Source organism: Pristiophorus japonicus, chromosome 12, assembly GCF_044704955.1.
Source record: "Pristiophorus japonicus isolate sPriJap1 chromosome 12, sPriJap1.hap1, whole genome shotgun sequence".
NCBI classification, from domain to species: Eukaryota; Metazoa; Chordata; class Chondrichthyes; family Pristiophoridae; genus Pristiophorus; species Pristiophorus japonicus.
In genome coordinates, this window is record NC_091988.1 from 195,209,485 (window position 1) to 195,228,961 (window position 19,477).

A 19,477-nucleotide genomic window follows, 5' to 3' on the forward strand; every position below is an offset into this window, starting at 1 on the left:
TTCCTTATTCACCCCTACTGGACTGTAGACATTATTGTGAAGAAGATATCAATTCGTTTTATCAATTATAATATTTAAAATGAGCAACGTTTTAGCTAAAAAATTTAAGATACCAGTGGTTTGGTCAGACAAGACAAAATTAATGTGGGATTCTATTATAATCAATACTTAATGTTAAATTTCCTGCAAAGCAGCTGACAATTATTTAGGTGTCAACTTTAGTTCAGTGGGTAGCACTCGTGCCTCTGAGTCAGACAGTCCTGGGTTCAAGTCCCACTCCAGACACTTGAGCACATCATCTAGGCCGGCACTTCAGTGCAGTACTGAGGGAGTGCTGCACTGTCGGAGGTACTGTCCTTTAAATGAAAATTTAAACCATCTACTCTCTCCGGTGGATGTGAAAGATCCCATGGCACTATTTGAAAAAGAATTGGGGAGTTCTTCCGGTGTCTTGGCCAATATTTATCCCTCAACCAACACCAAAATCAGATGATCTGGTCATTTATGTTATTGCTGTTCGTGGGACATTGCTGTGCACAAATTAGTCGTGCGTTTCCCTGCATTACAACAGTAACTACATTTCAAAAGTACTTCAATGACTGTAAAGCACTTTAGGATGTCCTGAGGTCCCGAAAGATGCCGCAAAAATGCAAGTTCTTTCTTTCCATTTTTTAGTATTCCATTTTTATTGTTTCTGAATACATTTATAGTAATGGATTGTTAATCCTAGTTTGTGAACATGCTATGATGTGCAATGGTAGACAGCATTGTTAGCTGCTGCTAGCACAGACAAAAGTAACAATACAACTGTATATAGAAGAGTTTCGAATAATGGTTAACCACGCGAACATAACTCATACAGCTATGAGGTCCAGTAAATCTGTTAACTGGATTACTGTCTTATTACACCCCTGTGAAGCATCTTGGGATGTTTTAGGCACTATATAAATTCAAGTTGTTGTTGCTATAACTCACAGATATTCCTTACTCTCTATACAGTTTGACCCAATAGTGACATTGGATTTCGACTAATGCTGCTTTCTTTCATTTCTGCTTTAACTACAGCTGTGCATTTTTAACAAAAAGTTTGTCATAGTAACCATGAAAATGATTGAATATTGCAAATGTCTATTTCCTTATTGTTAAAAAAAAAATAAATTGATTCCTCTTACCTGTCATCATAAATATGATTTTTAACAACAGGAAAATGGGATCGACCCGAGGCAGATGTTTTTGCTGAAACCGCGGTTAAATTGGGCGTTCCAGTTGACAAGATTATACTGGAAAGAAGGGCTACTAATACAGGCGAGAATATACAGTTTGCACATCAAACACTGAAAGAAAAGGGTATCCCAGGTATATAACAACCTGAGCTTTTATTATTCCTAGTTATTGATGTGACTCTTTGTCCAATACACGTTTCTTGTGGGGATTGGGTAATGCAATGAGTCAAGGAAGTCGGGATGGAGAAATGAACAAGCCCCCGTTGCGGGGATTTAGATGCTCATGGTCGGATGGAGATGTACCGCCCACCCACTGACTTGACACTTGTCATTTCTGTCCTTGGGGGTTGACGGGGTACCTGCACAGAGGTAGGAGGTGGCAGATCGAGACTTGGTTGATTTTCCAAAGTAATGTCTTGAGCCTCCAGGTCTGCAGAGACCGGCCGCTCCACCAACTTTCAACCCTTTTAACACTATCCTTTCATCGGCAGAGAACTGCAATCAAGTGTAGAAAGACTGATGAGATAAAGCCTCCTCTTTATGCTGACTCTAAGAGCTCTAAGTGGACTGAGCTGATTTCTCAGCAGTTCAGAGAGGTCAAAGGCAGCCATACTTTGACACAAATTACTATTCAATGAGTTGTGTCACCAAAAGGTGCCATAAAGATGGCTGGTATAAGAAATTACATAGGGGCAGCAGGACATAAGAAATAGGAGCAGTAGGCCATGTGGCCCTCCAAGCCTGCTCCTGGAAGATTGCGGCTGATCTTCTACCTCAACTCCACCTTTCCGCATTACCCCATATTGCTTGATTCCCTTGGTGTCCAAAGAAGAAGGGGCTCTGTTGATGTGGGGGAGGGAATTTCCTCTGTGAGCTATCTGTATCAAAAATTTTTAAACATTTTTAAAATAAAGAATGAGTTTACGATTTCATTCCACAAACAGGAAATCTTTCCTCATTGTTGGGGCAGAGTAGATGGAGCTCAGTTTGTTGATGCTGTTATTGGGTGAAAAAGCGAATCATTGTTCCACTGGACTCTTGTTCAGAAGCCCCATCTTTGAACCTTAATCTTGACAATTGTTGAAATTTAGGATCCTTTTATAGTCTGGTTGGATCAAGACCAAATTGCTGGTGACAAAATAGTTTATCTTGGAGTTTGGTGGTATATTAAGGAAAATGGTTGCAAAATTCAAAGTGAAAGCCTAAGTTGCAGTGAGGGAGGAGAGCATGGTAACACAGCAGAGAAAGAGACATACAAAGGAAGAAACTAATTTAAAAATGCAGCATGCTTGGACCGAACAGGCATTTAAAAATTGCAATCCATTAATTTAACAAAAATATAATTCCTAATTTTATTGGGAGAATTGTGAATATTTTTCATCGCTTAATTAAAAAAAAAATTTTGCTGGTCAAAATGAGCAAAGTTAGTAGTGGGAAATTGAACCTTTCCCTACTACAGCAACCTGATCATTTTTCCATTCCCCACACCAGCTGCCTTGTCCCTGCTCTGAGTGAGATTGTCAATTAGTACTTGGTTAGAGCTTTGCACATTAGCCCCACGCTCCTAAGGAGCGGAGCGGGGTGGGTGTAATGTATGCACCTGTGAGTATGCTCACTGGTTTGTAGAGCTGTTGCAGTGGCCTTTGACAGGTCCACGCAGCGGGCGGTCGAGGGGATCGTTCAGCCTGACTGCCTACCTCTCTTCTGCGATTACATCAGAGCCAGGGTGTCCCTGGAGATGGAGCACACCATGTGCACCGGTACGCTCGTGGCCTTCCATGAGAGGTGGGCGCCGGGGGGACTGGAGTGCATCATCACCCCCAGCAACCAAATTTTAATTTGATTTAATACCTAAAGTTTCATTTGTTTAAGTTGTCGGTTTTAGTGCCCCCCCCACCCCTCCACCCCTTTTTAGCCAGGGGGCACTTGTATAATTTGTGTTTCTGGTGCCTTCAAAACCCCCCCCCCCCCAAAAGCCCCCCAAAAAACCCCAAAAAACAAGGGGCCACTTGATTTAATGATTATATTTTACAGATTACAACAAAATAGTTGTAGAGCTGTTGCATTGTGAGTGGCTTAGCCAGTCACGTGATGTTCACAAGACTCAATAAAACTGCAGTCAGTTGGGTCCAGGTCATTCATGATGAGTATGCAGTTGTGAGCCTAGTGGATGAACTGGTAATATATAGTGTGATTGTTAAAGCTTTGTTAATAAAACAACTAGTTCTTATTAGCAATGTATTGCTATGAATTCTTAGGCAAAGGACCCATGAAGCAAACACATTACAGTGGGTAAGTCGGAGGATCTCCTTGTGGACTTTCTCGTGGGCTAAAACAGCAATTTGTGAGTCCAGGATTGGCGCCGCTCATAGGGCTGGGGGAACACTCCGGCTGCCTTCCTCTCTTCTGCAGCATTGTCCATGCCCAGGTGGCCCTGGAGAGGGAGCATGCAGTGTCCACTGGTACGCTTGATGTCTTCCACGACTGGTGGGCACTGCAGGGTATAGAGTGTCTTGTAGACATTGATAACAGCATTATGACTTAGTTAGGAAGGTTCCTTTTGTTTCTGTTGGGACTTGTTGCTTACATTAGCTTATTTTAGCTTGATTGGACAAAATGTTTGTTTCCTATATTAGTGTTGCCCTAAAAGGGGCACTTGATGTCATGACCTTAGGTCAGCCCAATGTCACCCTTATTGGTCCATCACAAAATGCACAGAAGGAACTGGATGGAGACTACGCAAACACATTTCACAAAAGTTACCACACTGCTAGCACAGAAAGGATATTTGATCCTCAGTTTCAGAGATGAAAGGCTAGTGGCTAACCCACTAAGTCACCCAGTTCCCAACCATTTCGCATTTGTTGATTGAATTGTCAGTAATAATCATACCATGAAAGACCCGAGCCTGGAACCTATAACACTTTCAAAGGTGGGCACAAATACCAAGCAAGAAAGCTCAACATAATCTGTGAAACTCAAAGAAAGAGATCTGCTGCTGTAGTTTGATTAATAGCAGCTGTCATTGCAATTCCTCGTGAAAATAAACTGCTGCCATTTGGATTCTGTGCTAGTCTAGCAGATGAAGTTGTATTTCTCATCCAGTAGATGCTGCTGTTTTCAATTTGTCACAAAGGTGCAGAGCAGCTAAAGATGTAGATTTAGATTTGATAACTTCCTTTAGGGAACATTTTATTTTGACTTCCTCTAGAGTTTTAAGGACTGCAGTGTTTGATTCTTCTTTCTTATTAGGTGATGCGATTTATGTTTGAATTCAGCAGACGATCACTATGAAAAACACCATTCATAGTGCTATGTTGTTTTGTGGTTCACCATTGCTGTACAGCGTCTAATAGAATGCATGCATGTATCAAATTCTCATCCTTGTTTTCAAATCCCTCCATGGCCTCACCCCGCCCTATGTTTGTAACCTCCTCCAACCCCACAACCCCCCCGAGATGTCTGCGCTCCTCCAGTTCTGCCCTCTTAAGCATCCCTGATTATAATCACTCAACCATTGGTGGCTGTGGCTTCTGTTGAGGAGGCCCTAAGCTCTGGAACTCCCTGCCTAAACCTCTCCGCTTCTCTACCTCTCTTTCCTCCTTCAAAGACGCTCCTTAAAACCTACCTCTTTGTCCAAGATTTTGGTCACCTGCCCTAATTTCTCCTTATGTGGCTTAGTGTCAAATATTTTGTCTTATAATACTCCTTGGGACGTTTTACTACGTTAAAGGTGTTATATAAATAAAAGCTGTTGTTATAATAGCAAGATCATGAAGGTAATTGAATAGAAATATGTTGGCTATAGAATTCAACACAATCGTTCCCACATCACATGAATGTAGAGAATACTGTTGGCAATAATAAGCAATAAATTCTTTACATCTGCGTATGACATTTCTGTATCTGCCATTTTAAAGCGGGTATTAACCTGTTTATTTTAAAAGTATCACTATCTCCACTGAAGTATCGGACACAGGAATATCGTAGGAACAGGTTAATCATTTGCTGAACCATAGTTTCTAGGCGAATGCAATGAAGCGGGAAGGAGATGGAGCAGAAATGTGAATTTGAGTCAGCCATGGTCCCAAGTAAGCACAAAGATAAAAATTAGAAGAAAAAAAGTAGAGATACCACAATTGTAAGACTGGCTTTTCGCAACCTGGGAGCTTTGGCACGAGACCGATTAAGTCTTAGGCAACCACTGATCTCGGGCCTCAGCCCAATTATTGGTAATGGGCTGTTTTTTTGCATGGTGGGACCATATTAGTCTACATTTGTATTCAGGTTATGAGGAGGAAAATAATCATTACTAACTGAAACCAGTAGTGAATAGTCCCTAGGTATCATAGGTATTTCAGATTATTATATTATATTATACTATAATATAATGGGGGGGGTCATTAAAATAATTTGAAAACATAAAATGCATGTACATGATGTAAGTTGAATAATTACTATGTATTCTAGTGGTGCTGTTTTTACAACAGTTTAGTAGGATTGAAGTAATGAAATACAAAATTTAAAAAATAATCTTTGCATGAAGGCAAGTCACCCTGATGACAAAAAGGGATGAAGAGGGGAGTATGCTGCAGAATGGCCACAGGTTCATCCTAAACAAGTTCCAAACCGACTAGTTCCTACTAAGAAAAGAAGTGAGCAAACAGTTCATCAAGACTGGCAGAAAGCAGTTCCAAAATGTTCTCCCATTTGTAGCATTAGTCCAAGTATTGCTCCTATACTAAAATATGTCAATGGAAGTTAGTGGGAAAAATTGCTCGTTAGTGATTGACCCTCAGCAAAGCGTTAACAATCGTGAGAACCTCCAACAGAATTGTGGAGGGAGATAGAAATAGGCATTGAGTTAACAAAATTACATTTATGTGAGTCAATTATATGAAGAAGTGGCTGCAGAGATAGTGGATGCATTGGTTGTAATCTACCAAAATTTCCTGGTTCTGGGGCGGTCCCAGCAAATTGGAAAACTGCAAATGTAATGCCCCTATTTAAAAATGGAGGCAGACAAAAAGCAGGAAACTACTGACCAGTTATCTTAACATCTGTTGTTGGGAAAATGCTGGAGTCCAATATTAAGGAAGCAGTAACGGGACATTTGGAAAAGCATAATTTAATCAAGCATGGTTTTATGAAAGGGAAATCATGTTTTACAAATTTGCTGGAGTTCTTTGAGGATGTAATGAGCAAGGTGGATAAGGGGGAACCAGTGGATGTGGTGTATTGGGATTTCCAGAAGGCATTCGATAAGGTGCCACATAAGAGGTTACTGCACAAGATAAAAGTTCACAGGGTTGGGGGTAATATATTAGCATGGATAGAGAATTGGTTAGCTAACAGAAACCAGAGAGTCAGGATAAATGGGACATTTTCCAGTTAGAAACATAGAAAATAGGTGCAGGAGTAGGCCATTCGGCCCTTCAAGCCTGCACCACCATTCAATAAGATCATGGCTGATCATTCCCTCAGTATCCCTTTCCTGCTTTCTCTCCATACCCCTTGATCCCTTTAGCTGTAAGGGCCAAATCTAACTCCCTCTTGAATATATCCAATAAACTGACATCAACAACTCTCTGCGGTAGGGAATTCCACAGGTTAACAACTCTCTGAGTGAAGAAATTTCTCCTCATCTCAGTCCTAAATGGCTTACCCCTTATCCTAAGACTGTGTCCCCTGGTTCTGGACTTCCCCAACATCGGGAACATTCTTGCCGCATCTAACCTGTCCAGTGCCGTCAGAATCTTATATGTTTCTATGAGGTCCCCTCTCATCCTTCTAAACTCCAGTGTATAAAGGCCCAGTTGATCCAATCTCTCCTCATATGTCAGTCCAGCCATCCCGGGAATCAGTCTGGTGAATCTTCGCTGCACTCCCTCAATAGCAAGAACGTCCTTCCTCAGATTAGGAGACCAAAACTGAACACAATATTCAAGGTGAGACCTCACCAAGGCCCTGTACAACTGCAGTAAGACCTCCCTGCTCCTATACTCAAATCCCCTAGCTATGAAGGCCAACATACCATTTGCCTTCTTCTCCGCATGCCAACTTTCAATGACTGATGAACTATGACACCCAGGTCTCGTTGCACCTCCCCTTTTCCTAATCTGCCGCCATTCAGATAATATTCTGCCTTCGTGTTTTTGCCCCCAAAGTGGATAACCTCATATTTATCCACATTATACTGCATCTGCCATGCATTTGCCCACTCACCTAACCTGTCCACGTCACCCTGCAGCCTCTTAGCATCCTCCTCACAGTTCACACCGCCACTGTTGGCAAACAGTAATTAGTGGGGTGCCACAGGGATCGGTGCTGGGTCCTCAACTATTTACAATCTAAATTAATGACTTGGATGAAGGGACCGAGTGTAATGTAGCCAAGTTTGCTGATGATACAAAGAAGATGGGAAAGCAAATTGTGAGGAGGACACAAATAATCTGCATAGGGATAGAGACAGGCTAAGTGAGTGGGCAAAAATTTGGCAGATGGAGTATAATGTAGGAAAATGTGAGGTTATCTACATTGGCAGAAATAATAGAAAAGCAAATTATAGTTTAAATGGAGAAAAATTGCAAAGTGTTTTAGTACAGAGGGACCTGAAAGCCCTTGTGCATGAAACACAAAACGTTAGTATGCAGATACAGCAAATAATCAGGAAGGCAAATGAAATGTTGGCCTTTATTGCAAGGGGGATAGAGTATAAAAGTAGAGAAGTCTTGCTAAAATTCTACAGGATATTGGGTGAGACCAAACCTGGAGTACTGCGTACAGTTTTGGTCTCCGTATTTAAGGAAGGATATACTTGCATTGGAGGCTGTTCAGAGAAGGTTCACTCGGTTGATTCCTGAGGTGAGGGGGTTGACTTATGAGGATATGTTGAGCAGGTTGGGCATATATACATTGGAGTTCAGAAGAATGAGAGGTGATCTTATTGAAACATATAAGATAATGAGGGGGCTCAACAAGGTGGATGCAAAGAGGATATTTCCACTCATAGGGGAAATTAAAACTAGGGGACATAGTCTCAGAATAAGGGGCTGCCCATTTAAAACTAAGATGAGGAGAAATTTCTTCTCGGAGGGTTGTAAATCTATGGAATTCCTCTGCAACAGAGAGCTTGTGGAGGCTGGGTCATTGAATAAGTTTAAGGCAGAGATAGGCAAATTATTGAGTGATAAGGGAGTAAAGGGTTATGGGGAACGGGGAGGGAAGTGGAGCTGAGTCCATGATCAGATCAGCCATGATCTTAGTGAATGGCGGAGCAGGCTCAAGGGCCAAATGGCCTACTCCTGCTCCTATTTCATATGCTCTTAGGTTAAGTTTAACTTATGTGTTTTAACAGATTATTAATAACTAGGATCTGTAACAAGCCGTGGCAGGCTGATGATGATCATAAAATTCGCTGTATGGAATATGATGTGTTTTTTTGACATACACTTGGTTCCAGGTGCAATAGGGTGACTGATCCCACAGTTTCATAAGAACATAAAAACATAAGAAATAGGAGCAGGAGTAGGCCATTTGAACCCTCGAGCCTGCTCTGCCATTTAATAAGATCATGGCTGATCTGATCATAGACTCGGCTCCACTTCTCTGCCCACTCCCCATAACCCTTTATTCCCTTATCGCTCAAAAATCTGTCTATTTCCGACTTAAATATATTCAGTGACCCAGCGTCCACTGTTCTCTGGTGCAGAGAATTCCACAGATTTACAACCCACTGAGAGAAGAAATTCTTCCTCATCTCATTTTTAAATGGGCGGCCCCTTATTCTGAGACTATGCCCTCTAGTTTTAGTTTCCCCTATGAGTGGAAATATCCTGTCTGCATCCAACTTGTCGAGCCCTCTCATTATCTTGTACGTTTCGATAAGACCACCTCTCATTCTTCTGAACACCAATGAGTATAATCCCAACCTACTCAACCTATCTTCATAAGTCAACCCCCTCATTTCCGGAATCAACCTAGTGAACCTTCTCTGAACAGCTTCCAATGCAAGTATATCCTTCCTTGAATACGGAGACCAAAACTGTACGCAGTACTCCAGGTGTGGCCTCACCAATACCCTGTACAATTGTAGCAGGACTTCTCTGCTTTTATACTCTATCCCCCTTGCAATAAAGGCCAATATTCCATTTGCCGTCCTGATTATTTGCTGTACCTGCATATTAATGTTTTGTGTTTCATGCACAAGGACTCCCAGGTCCCTCTGTCCTGAAGCACTTTGCAATTTTTCTCCATTTAAATTATAATTTGCTTTGCTATTATTTCTGCCAAAGTGGACAACCTCACATTTTCCTACATTATACTCCATCTGCCAAATTTTTGCCCACTCACTTAGCCTGTCTATATCTCTTTGCAGATTGTTTGTGTCCTCCTCACAATTTGCTTTCCCACCCATCTTTGTATCATCAGCAAACTTGGTTACATTACACTCGGTCTCTTTATCCAAGTCATTAATACAGATTGTAAATAGTTGAGGCCCTAGCACCGATCCCTGTGGCACCCCACTAGTTACTGATTGCCAACCGGAAAATGACCTGTTTTTCCTGACTGTATTGTGTTAGTTAGCCAATCCTCAATCCATGTGAATATATTACCCCCAACCCCATGAACTTTTATCTTGTGCAGTAACTTTTTGGGCCCAAGTTTCCACATGATTTGCGGCTGATTTATAGGAGCAACTGGTGGAGAACGGACTATCTTAGAAATCGCAATTCTCCACAATTTTTTTTCTGCAGTTCTAGTCAGGTAGAACAGTTCCACTTTGGAACAGAATTTTTTCTTCAAAAGGGGGCGTGTCCAGCCACTGACGCCTGATTTCAAAGTTTCCACAGTGAAAACGTACTCCAAACTAACTTAGAATGGAGCAAGTGAAGATTTTTGTAGAACTGAAAAAACCTGTTCTACACATTAAAAAATCAGGCGCAGGTTACAAATTAGGCGTCCAGAACGAGGTGGGGGGGGGGAGGGGGGGGAGGGATGTCATTAAATTCTATAATAAATCCTTATTTATACTTATACAAATATTATACAAATAAATCCAACCTGAATAAACATTTATAAGCAAAGAAAAGATTAAATAAACCATCTTCCTACCTGTGTGAAAGTGCTTCAGCCATCGTTCGTTCCCGCGGGGGGGGAGGAGAAAGCCGTTCGTTCCTGACGGCGGGCGGGGAGGGGGAGGGAAACGGCTGCCTCAACTTTCTGAGGCGTCCTGCAGCCTTCTCAGTGCTGATGTGCTGATGGCAATGTGCTTTTATTAAAAAATGTTAAAAAATTAAACAGCTACAAAGAACTACAAAAATGGCCGAACGCTCCAACGCGCATGCGCAGCATTGCCGGCAGGAAAAAAACTAATTTAAATGGTACCCGCCCCCTCCCACTTACAAATTCGGCGCGAGTGTAGGCTCCGCCCCCCTGGGCGGCGCGCCAAACAGACAAGGAGCTGCAGGGCGCTCCAGAATCGCCCGTTTTTTATCGTGTGGAAACTTGGGCCCCACATGTGGCACCTTATCGAATGCCTTCTGGAAATCCAAATACAACACATCCGCTGGTTCCCCCTTGTCCATCCTGCTCGTTACATAGAAACATAGAAAATAGGTGCAGGAGTAGGCCATGGCTGAACATGCAACTTCAGTACCCCATTCCTGCTTTCTCGCCATACCCCTTGATCCCCCTAGTAGTAAGGACTACATCCAACTCCTTTTTGAATATATTTAGTGAATTGGCCTCAACAACTTTCTGTAGTAGAGAATTCCACAGGTTCACCACTCTCTGGGTGAAGAAGTTTCTCCTCATCTCGGTCCTAAATGGCTTACCCCTTATCCTTAGACTGTGACCCCTGGTTCTGGACTTCCCCAACATTGGGAACATTCTTCCTGCATCTAACCTGTCTAAACCCGTCAGAATTTTAAACGTTTCTATGAGATCCCCTCTCATTCTTCTGAACTCCAGTGAACACAAGCCCAGTTGATCCAGTCTTTCTTGATATGTCAGTCCTGCCATCCCGGGAATCAGTCTGGTGAACCTTCGCTGCACTCCCTCAATAGCAAGAATGTCCTTCCTCAAGTTAGGAGACCAAAACTGTACACAATACTCCAGGTGTGGCCTCACCAAGGCCCTGTACAACTGTAGCAACACCTCCCTGCCCCTGTACTCAAATCCCCTTGCTATGAAGGCCAACATGCCATTTGCTTTCTTAACCGCCTACTGTACCTGCATGCCAACCTTCAATGACTGATGACACCCAGGTCTCTTTGCACCTCCCCTTTTCCTAATCTGTCACCATTCAGATAATAGTCTGTCTCTCTGTTTTCACCACCAAAGTGGATAACCTCACATTTATCCACATTATACTTCATCTGCCATGCATTTGCCCACTCACCTAACCTATCCAAATCACTCTGCAGCCTCATAGCATCCTCCTCGCAGCTCACACTGCCACCCAACTTAGTGTCATCCGCAAATTTGGAGATACTACATTTAATCCCCTCGTCTAAATCATTAATGTACAATGTAAACAGCTGGGGCCCCAGCACAGAACCTTGTGGTACCCCACTAGTCACTGCCTGCTATTCTGAAAAGTACCCATTTACTCCTACTCTTTGCTTCCTGTCTGCCAACCAGTTCTCAATCCACGTCAGCACACTACCCCCAATCCCATGTGCTTTAACTTTGCACATTAATCTCTTGTGTGGGACCTTGTCGAAAGCCTTCTGAAAGTCCAAATACACCACATCACCTGGTTCTTCCTTGGCCACTCTACTGGAAACATCCTCAAAAAATTCCAGAAGATTTGTCAAGCATGATTTCCCTTTCACAAATCCATGCTGACTTGGACCTATCATGTCACCTCTTTCCAAATGCGCTGCTATGAAATCCTTATTAATTGATTCCATCATTTTACCCACTACTGATGTCAGGCTGACCGGTCTATAATTCCCTGTTTTCTCTCTCGCTCCTGTTTTAAAAAGTGGGGTTACATTGGCTACCCTCCACTCCTTAGGAACTGATCCAGATTCTATAGAATGTTGGAAAATGACTGTTATTGCATCCGCTATTCCCAAGGCCACCTCCTTAAGTACTCTGGGATGCAGTCCATCAGGCCCTGGGGATTTATCGGCCTTCAATCCCATCAATTTCCCCAACACAATTTCCTGACTAATAAGGATTTCCTTCAGTTCCTCCTTCTTACTAGACCCTCTGACGCCTTTTACTAACCTTTTTCTCTTTACATATCTATAGAAACTTTTGTAGTCCGTCTTAATGTTCCCTGCAAGCTTCCTCCCGTACTCTATTTTCCCTGCCCTAATCAAACCCTTTGTCCTCCTCTGCTGAGTTCTAAATTTCTCCCAATCCTATTCACTGCTATTTCTGGCCAATTTGTATGCCACTTCCTTGGCTTTAATACTATCCCTGATTTCCCTTGATAGCCACGGTTGAGCCAACTTCCCTTTTTTATTTTTACGCCAGACAGGGATGTACAATTGTTGAAATTCATCCATGCGGTCTCTAAGTGTCTGCCATTGCCCTTCCACTGTCAACCCCTTAAGTATCATTCGCCAAACTATCCTAGCCGAGTACCCTTCTTTAAGTTCTGGACCATGGTCTCTGAATTAACTGTTTCATTCTCAATCCTAATGTAGAATTCCACCATATTATGGTCACTCTTTCCCAAGGGGCCTCGCACAACGAGATTGCTAATTAATCCTCTCTCATTACACAACACCCAGTCTAAGATGGCCTCCCCCCTAGTTGGTTCCGTGACATATTGGTCTAGAAAACCATCCCTTATGCACTCCAGGAAATCCTCCTCCACCATATTGCTTCCAGTTTGGTTAGCCCAATCTATATGCATATTAAAGTCACTTACGATAACTGCTGCACCTTTATTGCATGCACCCCTAATTTCCTGTTTGCTGCCCTCCCCAACATCACTACTACTGTTTGGAGGTCTGTGCACAACTCCCATAACGTTTTTTGCCCTTTGGTGTTCTGCAACTCTACCCATATAGATTCCACATCATCCAAGCTAATGTCCTTCCTAACCATTGCATTAATCTCCTCTTTAACCAGCAATGCTACCCCACCTCCTTTTCCTTTTATTCTATCCTTCCTGAATGTTGAATACCCCTGGATGTTGAGTTCCCAGCCCTGATCATCCTGGAGCCACGTCTCTGTAATCCCAATCACATCATATCTGTTAACATCTATTTGCACAGTTAATTCATCCACCTTATTACGGATACTCCTTGCATTAAGACACAAAGCCTTCAAGCTTCTTTTTTTAACACCCTTTGTCCTTTTAGAATTATGATGTAGTGTGGCCCTTTTTGTTCCTTGCCTTTGTTTACTCGGCCTTCCACTATTGCTTTTTACCTTTCTACCACCTGTTTCTGACTCCATATTACTTCGCCCTATCTCGCTGCATAGGTTCCCATCCCCCTGCCATATTAGTTTAAACACTCCTGAACTGCATTAGCAAATGTTACCCCCAGGACATCAGTTCCAGTCCTGCCCAAGTGTAGACCATCCCTTTTGTACAGGTGCCACTTCCCCCAGAACTGGTTCCAATGTCCCAGGAATTTGAATCCCTCCCTCTTGCACCACTGCTCAAGCCACGTATTTATTCTAACTATCCTGCTCCCTCTACTCTGATTAGCACGTGGCACTGGTAGCAATCCAGAGATTACTACCTTTGAGGTCCTACTTTTTAATTTAACTCCTAACTCCCTAAATTCAGCTTGTAGGACCTCTTCCCGCTTCTTACCTATATTGCTGGTACCTACATGTACCACGACAACTGGCTGTTCGCCCTCCCTCTCCAGAATGCTCTGCAGCCACTCCGAGACATCCTTGACCCTTGCACCAGGGAGGCAACATACCATCCTGGAGTCTCGGTTGCGGCCGCAGAAACTCCTATCTATTCCCCTTACAGTAGAGTCCCCTATCACTATAGCTCTCCCACTCTTTTTCCCACCCTTCTGTGCAGCAGAGCCACCCACAGTGCCGTGCAGCAGAGCCACCCACGGTGCCATGAACCTGGCTGCTGGTGCCTTCCTCTGGGAAGTCATCTCCCCCAACAGTATCCAAAACTGTATATCTGCTTTGGAGGGAGATGACCGCAGGGGACTCCTGCACTACCTTCCTGCTCTTGCCTTGTCTCTTGGTCACCCATTCACTATCTGTCCTAACCCTTACCTGCGGTGTGACCAACTCACTAAATGTGCTATCCACAACATTCTCAGCATCGTACATGCTCCAGAGTGAGTCCATCCACAGCTCCAGTGCCGTCATGTGGTTACATCCTGAAAAACTCCAGCAAATTTGTCAAACATGATTTTCCTTTCATAAAGCCATGCTGACTCTGTTTGATTGAATAATGCTTTTCCAAATGTCCTGCTACTGCTTCCTTAATACTGGTCTCCAGCATTTTCCTAACGACAGATGTTAGGCTAACCGGTCTATAGTTTCCTGCTTTCTGTCTGCCTCTTTTTTTAAATAGGGGCGTTACATTTGCGGTTTTGCAATCCGCTGGGACTTTCCCAGAATACAGAGAATTTTGGTAGATTACAACCAATGCATGCACTATCTGTGCAGCCACTTATTTTAGGACCCTAGGATGAAAGCCATCAGGACCAGGGGACTTGTACGCCTTTAGTCCCATTATTTTACCGAGTACTACTTCTTTAGTGATAGTGATTGTATTAAGTTCCTTCCTCCCTATAGCCTCTTGATTATCCATTATTGGGATGATTTTAGTGTCTTCTACCATGAAGACTGATACAAAATATTTGTTCAACGTCTCTGCCATTTCCCTGTTCTCCATTATTAATTCCCCAGTCTCATCCTCCAGGGAACCAACATTTACTTTAGCCACTCTTTTCCTTTTAATGCACCTGTAGAAACTCTTACTATTTGTTTTTATATTTCGTGCTAGTTTACTTTCATATTCTATCTTCCTCTCTTTTATTTTTTTATTTATTCTTTGCTGGCTTTTAAAAGTTTCCCAATCCTCTGGCCTCCCACTAGTCTTGGCCACATTGTCTGCCCTCGTTTTCAATTTGGCACCATCCCTTATTTCCTTAGTTAGCCATGGATGGTTATCCCTTCTCTTATAGCCTTTCAATCTCATTGGGATATATTTTTGTTGAGAGTTATGAAATATCTCCTTAAATGTCTGCAAGTGCTCATCAACCGTCCCACTCTTTAATCTATTTTCCCAGTCCACTTTAGCCAACTCTACCTTCATACCTTTGTAGTCTCCTTTATTTAAGCTTAGGACACTGGTTAGAGATCCAACTTTCTCACCCTCCAACTGAATTTGAAATTCAACCATGTTATGGTCACTCATTCCTGGAGGATCCTTTACTAGGCGATCGTTTAGTAATCGTGTCTCATTACGCAGTACCAGATCTAAGATAGCCTGCTCCCTGATTGGTTCCGCAATGTACTGTTCAAGGAAACTATCCCAGATACACTCTATGAACTCTTCCTCAAGGCTACTCTGGTCAATTTGCTTTGTCCAATCATTATCAAGGTTAAAATCGCCCATGATTATTGCTGTTTCTTTTTTACAAGCCTCCATTATTTCTTGATTTATACTCCGCCCAACAGTGTAGCTACTGTTAGGGGGCCTATAGACTACACCCACCAGCAACTTTCCCCCCTTATTCCTTATCTCCACTAACAGTGCCATGTTATATATGGTCAGCATCCTTCAGGACATGATGCAAAGTTAATGTAAAAGAATAGGTAAAACAAAAAGTGTAAGTGTGGCATAGGTCAGTCAGTGCAATATAACGGGAGATACCCACCACCATTTCTGCAATAGGTCTTTTGTACTCAGAAGGTAACTCCACAGGAACCAGCAGAATATCATTGTGATTTTTATATAATAAGTAATTGCAATATCTGAACGTACAGTATGCAAACAAAATGAAATCAAACAATGTAATCAAACACTGTATATTAAGACTGCAGTGATACTGCACTCCCGCTGATAACACTGCTAAAAACATCTGACCAGAGATCAAAAATAATACAAAATCACACACAAAATAAATGCTGGACACACTCAATATGTTAATTGTCATCTATAGAGAGAAAATCTGGATGAACATTTTGGGTGCAGATCCTTCCTCAACAAACCTCTTGATAGGAATGAACAAAACAAAAATGGGGTAAGAAGCGGTAACATTAGGAGTTGAGTATATTGACTGCTGACACAAATAAAAACACTTAATGACTTTCATAGACTGAAACCAGGCTAATTAAAAAGCTGGAAGAAGGTTGAAAATAAACTCCTGAATGATACACAAAGACCAGCTCAGTCAATTAGTGAAAACGTATTAGAAGATAAAGTCAGGTAAGGCAATGAAAGACACATAAAGGGGAGGGATGAAAACAGTTCCAAAATGGAAGTGAGTGAAATGGAAGAAACAAGAAAATGTGGGAGACAGCAGTCACTGCGAAGAACTTTGATTTTGATACACGGAGAACATTTTTCAATAGCAATCAAGCACTGATGTATGCTTTTGTTCTTAAGATTACTAGCTGAGCTACTAACATAGAGGCCGCAATTTCGCCAACCAAGGCAAGTCCAGGGCTGCCGGGGTCTTAAACGTCCAGTGGTCGTGAAAGGCATTATATAAATGCAAGTCTTTCTTTCTTTGGTGAGGCTCCGGTCTGCTGTTGGTAATTTTACGATGATGGGGTTTGTTAAGCCCGCCCAGCGAGGTTCCCGGCCAATTAAAAGGAAGCGGGTCTAAGGACGTCATTTGATGATGCATCATCAGCTAGTTTCCTTAAAGGTACCATGGCCAAATTGATTCTGACAGATGTGTTGTCAGTGATCTGCAGCATTGAGGTGCTGCAAACACTGACAAGCACTGTACAAAGCTGCACGGCTGCACCCAGGCCCTTCCATGCCTTCCTCCATATGCTTATGGAGGGAGTCACAGCATGCAAGGAGGTTCTCTTCCCTTCCAATGAGCAGAAGAGACCCCCCTAGGAGACCAACACAGCCTGCTTTCACATTGCACAGGAGGGCACAAGCAGGGATGTCGTTAGCAGGACCAGATTGCAGTGGCACAAACCTTTCATTAATCTCAGTAAATCACGAAATGTTACTGGAAAGCCACATTCAACCTTATCCTGCTGTGCCACTCATCACCTCCCCATCACTATGCCTTCCCTACCCTACTCCTGCATATCCTTACTCACGCCAACTTACCTTGCACCTCCACCCATCCCTCTCTATCTATCTACATTGTCACTTTCCCATCTCACTAGCCAACCCTCACATTCACCCTCATCCTAATCCAATCATACCAACTAACAACACACAAGGGTAGGGACTTGGATCTTTTAGCTAATATTCATGTAAAGTTTCTGTTAATATATTATCAAACATAAAAATCTTTATTTTCAACACTTTGCCTTCTTGGACAGATTTGTGTGCACCTTTGGACATGGCTTAGTCAATTGTAATCAATGGTGAGACATAAGGATACCCCCCGCAACGGTGATGAGTGTGAAAGGAATGGCTTGGGCATTGCAGGGTTGTTTTATGGTGCTGGTGTGGCGTGGTACCAACCTGGTGTGTCATGTGGCAGCCAGGGTGTACGTCAACTGAAGTAAATCTAGCCATGCTGAGGCCATCCCTGGCCTCCCGGGCAGCAATGTGGTCAGGTGCTGATGTCCTGTGTCCTGTGCAACATCAGGTGATTGCGGAGAAGGTTGGTGTTGTTGTTGGTACAGGTGTGCCTGGTGACGTTGGTGTTGGGGCTGATCGTGGTGGGATTCTGAGGACCAAGCTGAGATTTTTTCAAGGGCACCGATGCTGATGGAATAGATGGCAGCAGAAATTGAGATGACCGAAGGGATCTGTCAGTAGTGAGAGAGGTTGTTCCTAGGATGTGACAGTGGAAAGAGAGTTTACGCCAAACATTTCCAATCTGCATAAAGCTCAAAAGTGTATCCCAAATCCTGAAGGCTCCAGCTTCTAAGATTGGAAAGTGAACTGCTGTGAAATGAGAGCTTTTATAACACACTTGCAGCTGTCAATTGTTTAGAAGTATATATACTCGTTGAGTCTGGAAGAGTCCGTGTTCCATGTTTTTATGGAATGTGTGAGGTTGCAGCCCCTATTCCATTATTTGAAGGGGCTGCTCCTCAAATTCTGGTTGCACTTCAGTCCCACGCTCCTGATCTTTGGGCACCCTGTGTAGAGGGGAGCGGGCAGGTCGGAAGGCCTCCTCATAGGACTGCTCCTGGGCACGGCCAAGGGGGCCATCAGCCGGTCCAGGTAGCGGGCGGTCGAGGGGGTTGTTCAGCCCGACTGCCTGCCTCTCTTCTGCGGTTACATCCGAGCCAGGGTGTCCCTGGAGATGGAGCACGCGGTGTCCACCGGTACGCTCGCGGCCTATCACGAGAGGTGGGCACCGGAGGGACTGGAGTGCATCATCACCCCTGGCAACCAAATTTTAATTTGATTTTAAATGCCTAAAGTTTAATTTGTTTATTGTGCCGGTTTTAGTGCCCCCCCCCTTTTAGCCAGGGAGCACTTGTATAATTTGTGTTTTTAGTGCCCTAAAAAAAAAACAAGGGGGCACTTGTTTGAAAGTGTTTGGAGTGTCCCCCCTTTTAATCAGGGGGCACTTGATTTAACAATTTAATTGTCTTCAACTAAAATAGTTGTATACTCATTGAAAACCGGACTTACCTACCTGACGTGATCTCCGAGCACCGCAAATCTCATCAAACCTGGAAAAATGGTAATTAGAGGGTAAAACTGTCTTTAATTGGCTTTTAACTAGCTCTTAATGATGTAAATTGCCTTCCCCGCCGCTTGGTGTCAGGTCTGTTAAGCGCTGACAGACCTGACCCCTGGGAAACTAGTTTGGAGGCAGGTTGACAGCAGGAACCGACCCACTGTCAATCATTTCCAATTTGACAGCTGACCTGCCGCCAAACACGCCCTCTCAGCACCAGTAAAATTCCGGTCGTATTAACAATAAACTGTATCGTGGATCATCTTGGAGCAGGATTCATCCAGCTTGACATTAACACATCATTGTGTGAAAGTCATTGGAGCCCCATTTACTCAGGACATTGAATCATGATGGGTTAATATTTCTGAACTTTTATTAATCATTTCAAAAATAGACATTTACTCCAATGGCAAAATAGTCAGTTGGCCCAAGCTTCGACTTTGAAATATTGCTTCATCGACA

General features: G+C 43.1%; 1 protein-coding gene across 1 annotated transcript in view; it reads left to right on the forward strand.

Moving 5' to 3' along the window:
* LOC139276903 (uncharacterized protein SCO4629-like) overlaps positions 1-19,477 on the forward strand; it is a 50,758-nt gene that overhangs the window by 22,968 nt on the left and 8,313 nt on the right. Inside the window, exon 5 of the mRNA XM_070894898.1 lies at positions 1,204-1,356. Coding sequence (XP_070750999.1) covers positions 1,204-1,356 — 153 coding nt within the window. The remainder of the gene's footprint in view (positions 1-1,203; positions 1,357-19,477) is intronic.